We start from the raw sequence: 13,750 nt of genomic DNA on the forward strand, positions 1-13,750 counted from the left end.
TACTATTACTTTTGCAGGAACCTGATTGCAGATATATTTGGTGAATCTGGTGATGAAGAGGAGGAGGAATTTACAGTAAGTATGTAAACCCCTGGACAATGGATCTGGTTCAGTTTTATTATTATTAATTTATATTTTAGGAGCCTAGGAGCCCCAGTCATGGACCAGGACCCCATTGTGCTAGTTGCTGTATAAATAGAACAAAAAGACAGTCCTTGCCTGAAGCAGTTTACAATCTTAAGTATAAGCCAGGTCATCAGGTGGATACAGATAGACCAATGGGGAGCACAAGGAAACAATGAGACAGCATTGGCCAGCATTATAGCTACCCATTGTTTTAGAAGCTTGTCTGTATGTTGTGTTAATCCAGAGCAGTTATTCCACTTTAAATTCAGACTGTACCTTATTCCAGAATAACTTTCATGTGTAGACAAGCCCTGAGTCTGTCTCAGATTCATTGAGGCAGTTCCTGAATTAGGTGGTCTTGTCAGCCCTTGCTGTTTGGAGAGTACTGTCTGTGTAAGAATCCTTGTTGTAGATGAGAAAAGCGTTGGCCTGGGTTTAGAGACTAGCATGAAGAAGAGAACAGTAAAAAGAGAGTGCATGTATTGTGTAAATTGAGAAGATGTGAGTAAATATACAAAAATAACTCCCCACATTGACTTGCACTGACTTTACCACCAGGGTTTTAACCAGGAGGATTTGGAAGAAGAGAAAGCCGAGGCAGAGATGAAAGAGACAGCAGATGATTCAGACTCTGATGACAACATCAAAAGAGGGAAACAGTAAGTCCATGTGTAGACATGGCAATGGGTTAATTTTATTTTCTTTCAGACAACTATATATCCCCCTTCCCACCATCCAGCATGTGATTTCATGTGACAGGGATCCTCAGAGGCTGAATGGGCTGCCTGCTGGCTTAGAAAGGCCAGGGACCTCATTCAAGTAACATGTTTTGCCACTAGGCCACCAAATCAGCTCCTCTTTCTTTTCCTTTTCTAACCTGCTTTTGTCAGTGACTTCTGAGCCCATAGCAAATCACATGTGCTGTTCCTGACGAGGATAGTTCCCCATCAGAAGCTGAGTGAAACTGACATCTAATCAGTTCATTCTCAGTTTTTGATGGCCCACTGGTGAAGTTCTACATGTAGGAACATTGGAGGCATAGGTGTGATATTCTACTAGTTCAGGTGATGAGGTGTTGAAGGAGATACAATCAGTATGTTTCCTCTTCCTTCCTATGCTTTTGCATATTTCTCCTCTAGTATCAGAGCACCACATCTGTGTTGCAGCTGCTTCAGCATAGAGCCTTTCCCCTACAAGTACAGCAGAGTGAAATGGATCCTTGTCAGTTTCATACTGCTGCTATGGGCAGGTGAGCAAAATGGGATTTATTTCCTGACTATAAACCAGTGCATAGGATAAGGATCGACTACACACCTCTCTCCAATGTAGCCTTTCCACAATTCACAGGAATCCAGTTCTATACCATTTACATTCTGTTCAAAAATGGCATCTCCTGTTCAAAAGTGGCCAATATAGCTGTGTAGTGTCTTGAGAAGGCTGACAAAAATTTGTGGTGAGGACTAGGTTAATATTCCTACTTTCACTTGTAATCTTAGCAGATTTGAACTCTGGACTTTGTACGTGTATGTTCTTTGGTTGTTTCAACAATCATAAGGTTCTTACTGTAGATTTTGTCGATGTTGGATCGCTTATCACTCACAATCTTTGTTTACCCATCCTGTGAGAAACCCTGCTAAATGTAACCACACCAAACCCATAGAATACAGTACAATTTTTATAATATCTCCTTTCCTTGGGAGTTTGAGAGAGAGAAATATGCATAAGCTTAGTGGAAAACTGTATTTCAGAAGAAGAAAGCTAATACAGTTTTCACAAAGATTTCTGTGAGACCATGGAAATCACTTAGCCTCTTTCTCTGCCAGTTTTTCACACTATGTGGTATGGATATTGTCTACCTCACAAGGATGTAATGAGGCTTGTTCAGTGTTTGTAGAGCACTTGGAGATCCTTGGATGGATTGCATTATAAAAGTGTGCAAAACTGTTACCTGCAGATAGAGAAAAGAAAGGGGAAGGCTCCTAATCACACTTTCAGTAAACTCTTTTCCTGCATTTCAGTATGGACTTCATGTCAGATTTTGAGATGATGCTACAAAGAAAGAAGAGCATGAGTGGCAAGCGCAGACGAAACCGTGATGGTGGGACATTTATTAGTGATGCAGATGATGTAGTCAGTGCTATGATTGTTAAAATGAATGAAGCTGCAGAGGTGAGTTTTCTCATGTGCCAGGAATATTGGTTAAATTCCCTTTCTGCTCACTGGGAAAGTAATTGTTTTCAGCATAATATAAGAAACAATCTTATGTTCAGTAGTAGTACGCTGCGAACAGCTGAAAGTTTCAATATCCAAATACTTTACTATTGCATCAAAGAATCCTTTTGCTTATCTGAATTTCAAAGTTTTCTGCTGTTGAAAATTAGAATAAAACTGGTGCTTATGGTCTAACTACTAAAAATTGTTTAACTTTGTTAAGCCAGTTATGTCTAGAGTTTTATGTATTTACTTGTTTTTTTTATGTCTGCTACCTTGGATACTCAATGTATTTCTCAAGTTTCAATCGATGTTAATTTTATTATAACATTACTTGAATATATAGCACCATTTGTGTGTTTGCTCTTCTAGATAAGCTTCTTGGGGTTGAAACCTTCTTTAGATTATCTACAGCATTGCTAATAACAGCACACCATGGTAGATGATGGCAACACAACAGAATTATGGGAAAGGAACAGCTGATGGCTGCATTCTTTCTCAAGGAAAGCAGATTATGCATATTTAGTGTATTTTTGTTGCCGTTTTTGGCTCTGAGTATCTATGTAAGGTTGTACTCTAGGGAGAATATGTAGTGTAGAGATTGTAAAGGTAACCAAAGAAGTTTTAGGGAAGGAATTAAGTCGTTTGAAACATGAGAAGGAGGAGACTTTTCCAGGCTTACAAGATGGCGGAAAAGGCAGTGAATCACATTGAGAAAGTGAGACTGAAAGAAACAGGAGGTGCAGACGTGAGAGGGAAAAGTCTGGAAGATGAGAAATGAAATGTAGAAGAAAGCTGTGTAGAGCCTTGATGGTAAGGATAAGATGCCAGTGAAGTGTCTCAAATGGAGTGATAAGGTTGGAACATTGGAAAGAAGAAAGATTTTCAATTCCAGCATGTTGGATAGTCTTGAGAGTAAGAGGTGGGAAAGGAAGTTGTTGTATTAGTCAACATGAGAGGTGACCAAGGCACAGGTCTGTTGACTGTAATGGGATTTCTTTGCATGTGTGAAGTCAGGCCCTTGGCACAAATCTTTTTAGGATCAAAGCCTTTGATAATAAGCCCTTTGGAACTGGGACCACATCTTTCTGTTGGTTTTCTGAAGTACCCAAGCATGTGTCTGGGTGGTGGTAAATTTAGTAATGTAATGTGTTGTGCTTTGCCCAAAACTTCTAGGTTAAATTAGCTCTTTACATAGAACACATGTGTGTTGTCTTATGTTTTTTGTTGCCTTTATACTTACATTTTATATAACTAATGTATTATTTGAGTAGGACGTTTTGTGTCTTTTATTAAATAGCTCTAGAGATTGGCTACCCATGTATAATGTGCAGAACTTGTTACAAAACTCTAAATTAGGTTCTGGAATTACAATGGAACTGAAGCAGAAAAAGTGATCCATTTTTCTGGGAATTTCCCCTTTCATATTTACCATCTTTTAAGGAAAACGTTGACTACCTAAGTTTGAGACTCCTTAGAGAAATCTTTCTTTAAAGCAGGTTTTAGGGCCACATGAAGTCAAGAGTTACTCCACAACTGGGGTTTGGGTACATCTCAATTAGTGAATTGTCCTCCTTCAAGGGTTAATATCGTTTCCCAGATAGCCATGTTACTGCAAGAAAAGGCAAATCATTTTGCTATGAATGTCTGAAGAGTTGGGGTTTATTGCTACTGTACTCTTCTTTTGAATGACTTACTTTGAAATTCTCTCTTCATGAACTTCCCACAGGAAGATAGACAGCTGAATACACAGAAGAAACCAGCACTAAAAAAGTTAACTTTGCTACCAACTGTAGTTATGCACCTTAAAAAGTAAGTGTTTGATTCTCCCCATTACTTACTCTCCTGTGGAATATTGGGAAGGCTACATATATTAACTCTCTGGTGATGCTGAGTGTGTGCTAAAAAAACCAGATTCCTTTCTGTTCTAGCTACAATGTGCTGGAGTTAAGTGGCTTTTCAGAAAGATAATTTAAAAAAAAAAATCCCTTATCTTGAAATGATTTAAAATGTGTTGCCATGCTGAGGATACAATGTATAGAAACCACGTGCTGTGAAGTAATGGCTGCCTGGCTTTCCCCTATTTAATCTTTGCTGAGATGCTTGATAGCTTTGATTTCTTTCAATGGTTTGAGTAGTTTTATAGATCTCAGTTGCTGTTTGGAACAAGTATTTCCTTTAGTTTTGTAGCTTATGTCAGGGGTTCTCAACCTTTTTCTTTCTTAGGGCCCCCCAATATACTATAAAAACTCCATGGCCCACTGTGCCACAACAGCTGTTTTTCTCCATATAAAAGCCAGGGCCAGCGTTAGGCAGTAGCAATTAGGGCAGTTGCCAGGGACCACATGCCACGGGACCCTGCAAAGCTTAGTTGCTCAGGCTTCAGTGTCAGCCCCAGGTGGCAGGGATCAGGGCGGGGCTTCATCTTTCTGCCCTGGGCCCCAGCAAGTCTAATGCCAGCCTTGCTTGGCAGACCCCCTGAAACCTAGCTCGAGGCTTTCCCAGTGGGCCCTGGACCCCTGGTTGAGAACCACTGGCTTATGTCATAAGTTTTGGAGTAAGAGGAGGTTGAAGGGGTCACTTTCCCTGTATTTGGGAGCCACTAAAGAGTAATCTCTGTTGTGGAGAAACCAGGAGCAAGGCCCAAGTCTTGTAAGTGGATGTGTCTGTGCAGCAAGAGGAGTAGGTGTTTTTTAGAGCTTGCATTCAGCAGTTCTCTGAAGTAGGACATAGCTGTTCCTGAAACTCTGACCTTCCTTTATTCTAAACTTTCCAGACAGGATCTTAAGGAAACTTTCATTGACAGTGGTGTGATGTCGGCCATCAAAGAGTGGCTTTCCCCTCTTCCAGATCGGAGTCTACCAGCACTAAAGATACGTGAGGAGCTCTTGAAGATCCTGCAAGAGGTTAGAAGCTGGTGCCTAGCTGTTTGCCTTCGACTGACTTGCACCCTGCATGTTGAATCTGTTCGTTAGTGATGAGTAAGGCTACGTTTTAGTCATGAGTATTTTTAGTAAAAGTCATGGACAGGTCATGGGCAGTACAGAAAAGTTCATGGTCCGTGACCTGTCCATGACTTGTACTATATACCCCTGACTAAAACTTGGGTGTTCTGGGGCAAGGGTGGCCCAGGACCCCCGCTGCAGTGGGGGAGGAAGGAGAGAGGGAAGGGGGCTGGCAGGCTCCCTACCCACCCCAAGCCCTCACTCCCCTCCACGCCCCAGTCCTGAGACCCCCCCACCCAAACTACTGCTGCTGCTACAGGGGGGTGGGTGCGCAGGCGTGGTAGCCTGAGACTGCCCTAGCAGCAGTTGGTGCTGCTGGCCAGGGGGCTGCCTGACAGCTCAGGCAAGCTGCACGGGCTGTTGCACTTCCCTGACCTCCGTGACAGATTTGCAGTCTTACTGATGAGCCTTTATGAACTTTTAACCCAGAATATACATTTCAGGAAATGGCATGTGCAGGTAGTAGTGAGATGCAGTATGGATGCTGCTATCAACTGACCATAGTGGGAGGCATAGGGAGGAGCAAACTCAGAAACAAATGTTGAGTTTGCTGTAAGAGATTTTTCCTATCTCGTATAAATGTTGTCTGGCTGAACAAAGCTTGGCATGAGGGCAGCTAGGAAACTTCAGTTCTTTAATCCTGATCACTGTTTTTAATTTTTCCCTTATTTACTCTATTAAACAAGTAATTATGCTAATCCCTGGCCATAAAACTGAAAGAAACAACCCACAGAGAGATCTTTTTGTCATGATCAACGAACTATTGCTTCAGAGCCAGATTAATATGATCGCGGATTCTTAACAAAAGAGTATTTTCTTTTAGGAACTTCAGACCACTTTATTTAAGAAACAAAGTTAATATTTGTAAGAAAAATTGTCAGGGTAAGTTAGCATGCCAAATGTCGAGAGAAATAAGAACAACAACCTTTAATTGTTTAGAGGTAGACTGCAGTTCCAAGACTGCTGTTTGATTAAAAAAGGTCTCTGGAGTGCTTTTATAGCTATGATGACAATAGCAAGTTAGTAACAAAATATATACTCTGCTTTCAGTTTTGTATAGCTAACTATTGGGCTTAGTTTTATTACTATCTGGCACCAATAAGATCAGATCATTCCTGGTTTACTGAATATCTTTCTGTCCTCCAGCTGCCTAGTGTGAGCCAAGAGACCCTGAAGCACAGTGGAATTGGGCGAGCTGTGATGTACCTCTACAAGCACCCCAAGGAGTCAAGACCCAACAAGGACATGGCAGGGAAGCTAATCAGTACGTAAATCTCCCCCTACGACACCATGTCTGCTCATGGAGGTCTCATTTTAGCGTTTAACCTCTGTTTCCTCCACACACTGATTTTATCTTCTATGTAGAGCAAATTGAACTGGTGATCTAAGAGAATCTATATGATTGTAGATTAATATCTATAACATTGCTTTACGTGTTCAAATCTCTGACAAGACATTGTGTTACATTTAGTCTTTGTTTTTATTATAAAACCTGAAGGACTGTAAGTTATAGTCTGTATGGAGCAGAACAGGTATACCTTATCTTTAAGGCTAAGATTTTGCCACAGCGGTCACAGAAGTCACAGAATCCATGACTCCCAAAGACCTTCATGACTTCAGCCCTGGCAGCTGGGAGCTGCATGGTCCTGCCACCTCCCGCAGTGGCAAGGAGCTGTGAGGCAACCCCACCACCTGTGGCAGCGCACTTCTCCGCACCTCTCCACCCAGCAGGACTTGGGGGACTCCGCACCTCTCTGGCCAGCAGGGCAGGGGGGACCCCGCAGCTCCCAGCCACCTCGCAGCTGCCAAGGCCCTTCCCATTTTATCATGGATATTTTTAGTAAGTCAGGGACAGGTCACCGTTTCTGTGCATTTTTCTTTATTGCCCAGGACCTGTCTGTGACTTTTTTACTAGAAGTATCCATGACAAAATTTTAGACTTAATTATCTGAAACCACATCTGCTATGACACGTTGTAATTCCTTGACACTCATGACACTAAATACTTTTTCCAAAGCCCTGTAGATGGGCAAGAACTCACTTTATAATCGAATAGGTTGGGTTTCAGAAGTCACTTTGTTCTGACACATATGAGACACTAAAAGTGGTTAAAACCCTATTTGTTAAAAAGACAAGCAGCACAAACACTTGCCTTAAGGTGTTGCAAGTTGCATTTAGACCCATTGAACTTCCCTGCAGGTAGAACGTAGGTGCCCAGTGATACTGTTTCTGCATTGAAATGTTTCTTTTTACAGATGAATGGTCTCGACCCATCTTTGGCCTTACCTCAAACTACAAAGGAATGACAAGGGAGGAAAGGGAGCAGAGGGATTTGGAACAGATGCCTCAGCGAAGGCGATTGAGCAGGTAGGAGTTGTAAATATGGATGGACAAAAAGAATGTTGTGAATCTGAGACTCTGTTTAGGAAATCTGACCAATATGGTAGATCAGATAACTTGCTAGATGAAGTGTTAGGGGAAACCTGCAGGCTTCCTCTAAGCCAGGGTGGCAACCTGTGGCTCCAGAGCCACATGTGGCTCTTCAGAAGTTAATATGTGGCTCCTTGTATACGCACCGACTCCAGGGCTGGAGCTACAGGTGCCAACTTTCCAATGTGGCAGGGGGGTGCTCAGTGCTTAACCCCTTGCTCTGCCATAGGCCCTGCCCCCACTCCACCCCTTCCCATGCCCTCCCCTGAGCCTGCCATGCCCTCGCTCCTCCTCCTTCTCCCCCCTCCCCCCCAGCCTCCTGCATGCCACAAAACAGCTGATCGGGAGGTGCGGGGAGGGAGGGAGAGGGAAGTGCTGATCGGCGGGGTTGATGTGGGGCTGCTGACTTATTATTGTGGCTCTTTGGCAATGTACATTGGTAAATTCTGACTCCTTCTCAGGCTCAGGTTGGCCACCCCTGCTCTAAGCAATCCTTTCCCCTTAGTAGATTGCTGTTGTCTTTACCCTTGTCCAATTTAAAATGTGTTGCAAGATTTTCTACACTGGATAATGAACAGAGGTTTTCCTTTCTAAGTTTGGGGCCCTCCTGACTGTTCTCTCAGCATGAAGCCCCATGTGTGACAGTAGTCAAGTTGCTGTTATTTTAATCTATCCAGAAAATCTTCTCCTTTTCTCAGACAGACGTGATAATCGTTCTGTTGCTGCTATCACAACCAGGAATCCCATGCAGGTTAATTCCTGTAATGTGTTGCTATAGCACTCTTGAAATTCACCAAGTGGTTGCTCTGGTTCCTTGAGAGTAGCAGTGGTGTTGGTTATGCCTGTTCTCCATGATCTAGACTGAGTGCCAGCATGCCAAAGAGTATGGTTGAAGGACTTAGTATTGGTAAATATTGCTATTCATAATCTTGGCTCTAAGAAGTTGAGTAATTGCTTCTTGCTTTGCCATCATCTGGCAGTTGGGTCAGCCTAAGTTACAAGCCACCACTTGTTTTTGCAGACTTACTCTTGTTTATGGTTTTGGCCTCCTCCTTTGTTCTGCATACTTTTTGTATCTGTGAAGACTTTTTTTAAATAGACTTGGTCCCTTTTTATTTGGAGTGAATTTGCCCAAGAGTTATGGGGTTTGCCCTTGTAGCACTCCTTTAGGTTGGTTTGTGTTCTGTTTGAGCTGTTGGATCTTATTTTAATTGGAGGGGGGGAGTTATTTTATTGTATAGTTCATAGATACATCTCCAGAGCAACCTCAAATATTTTGAATACATGGGGGAGAGGCTGATATGATAGGTGGTCTTTGTCCTATGGAGGAAACCCTGTATTTGTCTGCAGCTGTAACATTCTGCTTTGTCTGTACAGTTCTGGTGGTCAGACCCCTCGCAGAGACCTGGAGAAGGTGTTAACAGGAGAAGAAAAGTAAGTTCTCTCTCTTTTTTTTTTTTTTTTTTTTGGGCAGCATCCTAGCAATGATGACAAGACTATCTGTAGACTCTTCAGTGCAGCTGTTTTTTTTGTAATGGAAATGCAGATGCTTGAAGTGGTGTTGCTTTGTGTTTTTAAAGGTGACAGAAAATACAGCTGATTGAAGACATTGTATTAATTGTATATCTCTCTGTGTGAGAGTGATCTGTTTAACATATATACTTCCTTTTGTTCCCGCAGAGCTCTTAGACCTGGTGATCCTGGATTTTGTGCTCGTGCAAGGGTTCCAATGCCCTCCAACAAGGATTATGTGGTCAGACCCAAGTGGAATGTAGAAATGGAATCTTCCAGGGTAAGCCACAAAGCAAAGGGAAGAAATTAGTCTCTTATGCTGATTCTGTATCTAGAAACTCTGTGGTTAAGACTGAGAATCAATTGATCCTTTAATCACTGCTATATTATTTCAGGTGCCATTGGTCCTTGTGCACCACTTTACTGTTAAACATCTGTTGTAGTCTAAGGGACCATAAGTGCTGGTCATAGGTGGACTCTCTAAATCCTATTAAACGGTTCCTTATCTCATATAACATCAAATGAAAATCAATAACTGACAGAGAGGAACAAGCTATTTATATTCAGGTTAAGGCTGTGACTGCAAACCCATTGCTCTAGACCATCTTGGAGTCAACGTCTCTTACTATAACACCTCTTACCCCCTCCCAAGTTTTAGTATCTTGGCCTTCCTGTTGGTTTTCCCAGAGCTATGAGGAATCAAACACTTGGTAAGTATTAACATTCTGCCACTAAATGAGGCCCATGAATTCCACCTTGGTTCATCCATTTATCTTGTACAGGTTAATTCATAGAGATGTCAGTGTCTTCATATGGCAAATCAAATGTAAGAGGAAGGAGAGATCATTAAATTCTGCTGTCATCCTTTTTCTTTCCTTTCATTAATTGAGATGTTGTTTCTAGCCTGGGACTGTTAAAAAAGGTATTAGTCGCTTGGAAAAGCACAAGAGACGATTTGCTGAACAGAAACGACTCAGCAACGTGCATCGGGCCATCAAATTCAGCATTGAAGGCAACAGGATGCCCCTATAGCCCTGACACTCTGCCTTCCCCAAGTTTTAGAGGTATCTTTTAAGGGAGGTATGAACAGTGCATGTGCTCCAGTTGGCAGTCTGCACATCCAATGGAAGTAGTGTGAATTCACTAACCAGCACATAGGAAGCTCGTCTCTTTTAATCTCTGTAATGTCTGAACTGTGACCTACAATTGTGCAAATTGATGCAGAAAATAATCTGATGTAGCATATAACTTCTGTCATGATCCTGTCATTACAATTTCCACATGCCCTGATGGCAGGTATTATTTAAAATACCTGCCTACAAAAATACCTTTGGTAGGCATCTAAATAAAAAGGAACCAACCTTTGAGTAATCTGAGATGAGCAGGTGTGGCATTGTAAAACATGTTCATGTTTTAATTAGGGCCTCCAATTTAATTTAAACAGATAGTTACTGAGGAAATGACACAGAACTAGCATTTTTAGCCCTTACTTTAGTACCTCATTGCTACTCCATAATAACCTCTGTGGCTGAGTTTTTAGTAGAGTGAACAAGATCCAAAAGAAGAAACCCTTCAACCCTTTTTGGCCTCCCAAGTTATTTGTGTTGCAAGGCCTTAAGGAGTAAGTGACAGTATAAGGCAAAAAAATCTTCTGAGGACTGGGCGAAGACTGATCCTCTGCTGAGAATCTGTGGTGGAGAGAGAACAACCAGTAAATATTAACCAGAATTTCTTTTGACAACTTAGTTTCTATATTCCAGTTCTTTGAGCAGGAAAGGCAGAAATTGGTGGCTAGAAAAGATAGTGCAAATAATGCTGGAATAGCCCTGCCATTCTTGAGCTTCCGATTTCACTTTTTAAAAAATTATTGTAGAAAATAAATGAAAAAGCAGAGAAGCCCTGCATGTAATTCCAGTCGGGAATCAGTTTTCTCTCTGTATTGTGGATAGAATGTCTGTCTGGATCCAGGAGTTGGAGAGCTGCTAACCTACTAATAGTCTGAACCTGATTATGGACTGAATAGCATTTGGATTCCCAGCGAGTAAAAGCTGAGCTTCTGAAGAGATGTTTCTATCAGATCTCCCAAACCCTTTTCTTTTCCTGAGTCTCCATAATTTTTTATTACTGCACGTTGTGTTGTGATACATTCTGAATACTCATCCCTTCCAGGAAATCTTGCTTATTGACTGGAAGGGCCTTGCTGTTGTACAGAGCCTTTATAGTCTGTTTGTGCAAAATAACTTACCTGCTGCTGCATCCCAGCCTTACGGTTGCAAATAGTCAAAATAGAGAAATGAAATGCAAGCACGCTTGTAATAGTAATACTTTGTGGTCAGTTTTTCCTCAGGCATTTTTTCTCCTTTTCAGTTACATTTCCCAGTATTCTCCAGTCTTGTTGGTGCCTATTACAGTGATCTGTAGAATCACCAATTATCACCAAGTGTGGTCATGTCCTCAGATCAGCCACCACCAGGAAACCTGCAGTTTATGAAGCTGTGATGAAATGTACTTCTGGCACTAGATCAGCTTTTCTCAAATGCGGTCACCAGGGGCTTTTCTTGCGGCCACAGTCTCCTGGGTGGTGGGTGATGGGGGGCAAAGCAGCAGCCTCTCCCCCAGGGTCGCCAGCAGGGATTGGTCCCTGCCCCCTTCTGGAGCCAGGTGACCAGTGTGAGTTTCCCCACCTTCCTGGGGGTGGTGGGGCTTGGGCTTCAGCCCTGGGGTGGTGGGTGGGCAGCAGGTTCTGTCTCCCAGCCACAGGGCTTTGGGCTCTGGCCCCAGGCTCACCCTGACATTGCCCCAAGTTCCCGCTGCCTTCTCCAGCCCCCACTCGTGCAGCGGGGCTCCAGACCTGGACTCACCTCCCCATTGTCCTGACCCCCACTGCCTCCTCCACCCCCAATCCAGGCCCACCTGCCTCCTTACCTACCTCCCCATCCAGGATTTAATTTGTCCCCCAGCTTGCTGGGGATAAGTAAGTCTGCTGTGAAAAGTGATATTAACAAATACTCAGATATCACTTTTCACAAAGGCAGACTTACTAGCTAGAAAGTCTTAAACAAAAAAAGCAAAACAGGCAAAGCACCTTATTTGTGTTTCTATTCTGTTTAGGTCCAGTAAGGAATAGGGACAACTGTACATTATTTTTATTATTGAGTCTGCAAAAAAACCCTACATAAATAGATTACAATGATTTGGACATGTATATGTGCATATTTGTTTGTTTTTCCTAAAGTTAATAAAGTATTTTAGGAAAAATTGTCAGAGCGGCCACCAGCAAGAGTTGGTGGCCACACTCTGAGGCCACCTAAGATTTTGTTGTGAGAACCTCTGCACTAGATTGTTTAATGCAGTTTTTAAGAACTATTCTAAATTGTGCATTTAGCTAGCATGTGGACAATGAAGTGGCCACTTTACTTTCCTTATTCTGAAAGCTTTTATTATGTGCTGTGTGTGTTTGCAGTGCATATACTTGTGGGATTCCTCTGTCCCAAAAAACCTGTTGGAATTTTTCTGGAACTTTATCAGACCCCTCATTACAGGGCAACAGGTGCTGGAAGACTTAAGAATGCATGCTTCATCTTTCTTGAAGCTCTGGGTTTTCTTGTTTTTTTAAGTGATCACTAAGTTTTTAAATTATTTTTTTAGTACCAAGGCACCTCTAAGAAAGGGGTAAGTCGACTGGACAAACAGATGCGGAAGTTCACAGATATCAGGAAAAAAAGCAGATCAGCCCACGCAGTGAAAATCAGTATTGAAGGCAATAAGATGCCATTGTGACCCTTCACAGAATACTCCGTGATCTCTGCTGAGAGATCTGCACCCACAGACTCTTTGGAGACCTTGAAATTTTTTAACAAATTGTTTTTTTAGTGTATCTTTAAATTGTTTGTTCAGCTTCTGATATAAAATGTTGTCTGAGGATTGTGAATCCTGGAACTTTTTCCTCCTGACTGTATTTAAATTTGTTCTGTTGTGTCCTTTGTACAGATCAAATACTTGTGTACTGCTGCCCACTTTAGACAATAAAATATCCGTCTGTTTTTTGGGGGGTGTCTGTTGATTGGTCAAAGGGGTGGGGTGAGGGGACATCCAGGCCAAGGCAGTAAATACCTAGGAACAAGCATTCACTTAGTAATTGTGAATTCTGTTCATACCATCTTGCTCTTCCATTTTTTCCTTTAGTTTAGTTTAATTACCTACTCTGCCTTTGGAGAGCTGTAGCTGTCTCCCCCTAGTAATTTTTCATCACATGGTTTAGACCCCAAGAAGATGAGACTTGTGTGCAGGTCTAAAAATTTGGGGCTTTGTAGAGCTGAAACTGCCAGTGACTAAAATGATTGGTTGACCTAAGATTGCACAGCATTTAAAAATCGCTAGTCATCACTAATAAAAGATAAAGGCAAAATCTTTAAGGGTGAATGATACAGAGCAAATGGCTGCAGTGATGAGCAGTGAAGTACGAT

The 13,750-nt window shown here is 42.1% G+C and overlaps 1 protein-coding gene across 2 annotated transcripts in view; it reads left to right on the forward strand.

Annotated features, from left to right (window-relative positions):
- Positions 1-13,330, forward strand: part of IWS1 (interacts with SUPT6H, CTD assembly factor 1) — a 29,568-nt gene extending 16,238 nt beyond the window's left edge. The window contains exons 5-14 of one of the 2 annotated variants that reach the window (XM_077825579.1): positions 18-75; positions 685-785; positions 2,145-2,295; positions 4,067-4,149; positions 5,114-5,243; positions 6,489-6,606; positions 7,598-7,709; positions 9,150-9,206; positions 9,453-9,564; positions 10,188-12,926. In XM_077825579.1, coding sequence (XP_077681705.1) covers positions 18-75; positions 685-785; positions 2,145-2,295; positions 4,067-4,149; positions 5,114-5,243; positions 6,489-6,606; positions 7,598-7,709; positions 9,150-9,206; positions 9,453-9,564; positions 10,188-10,316 — 1,051 coding nt within the window. In that variant the 3' untranslated portion in view covers positions 10,317-12,926. The other variant, XM_077825578.1, reaches the window with a different exon arrangement.
- Positions 13,331-13,750: the final 420 nt, after the last annotated feature.

The sequence above is a fragment of the Eretmochelys imbricata genome, chromosome 9 (assembly GCF_965152235.1).
Source record: "Eretmochelys imbricata isolate rEreImb1 chromosome 9, rEreImb1.hap1, whole genome shotgun sequence".
Classification (NCBI taxonomy): domain Eukaryota; kingdom Metazoa; phylum Chordata; order Testudines; family Cheloniidae; genus Eretmochelys; species Eretmochelys imbricata.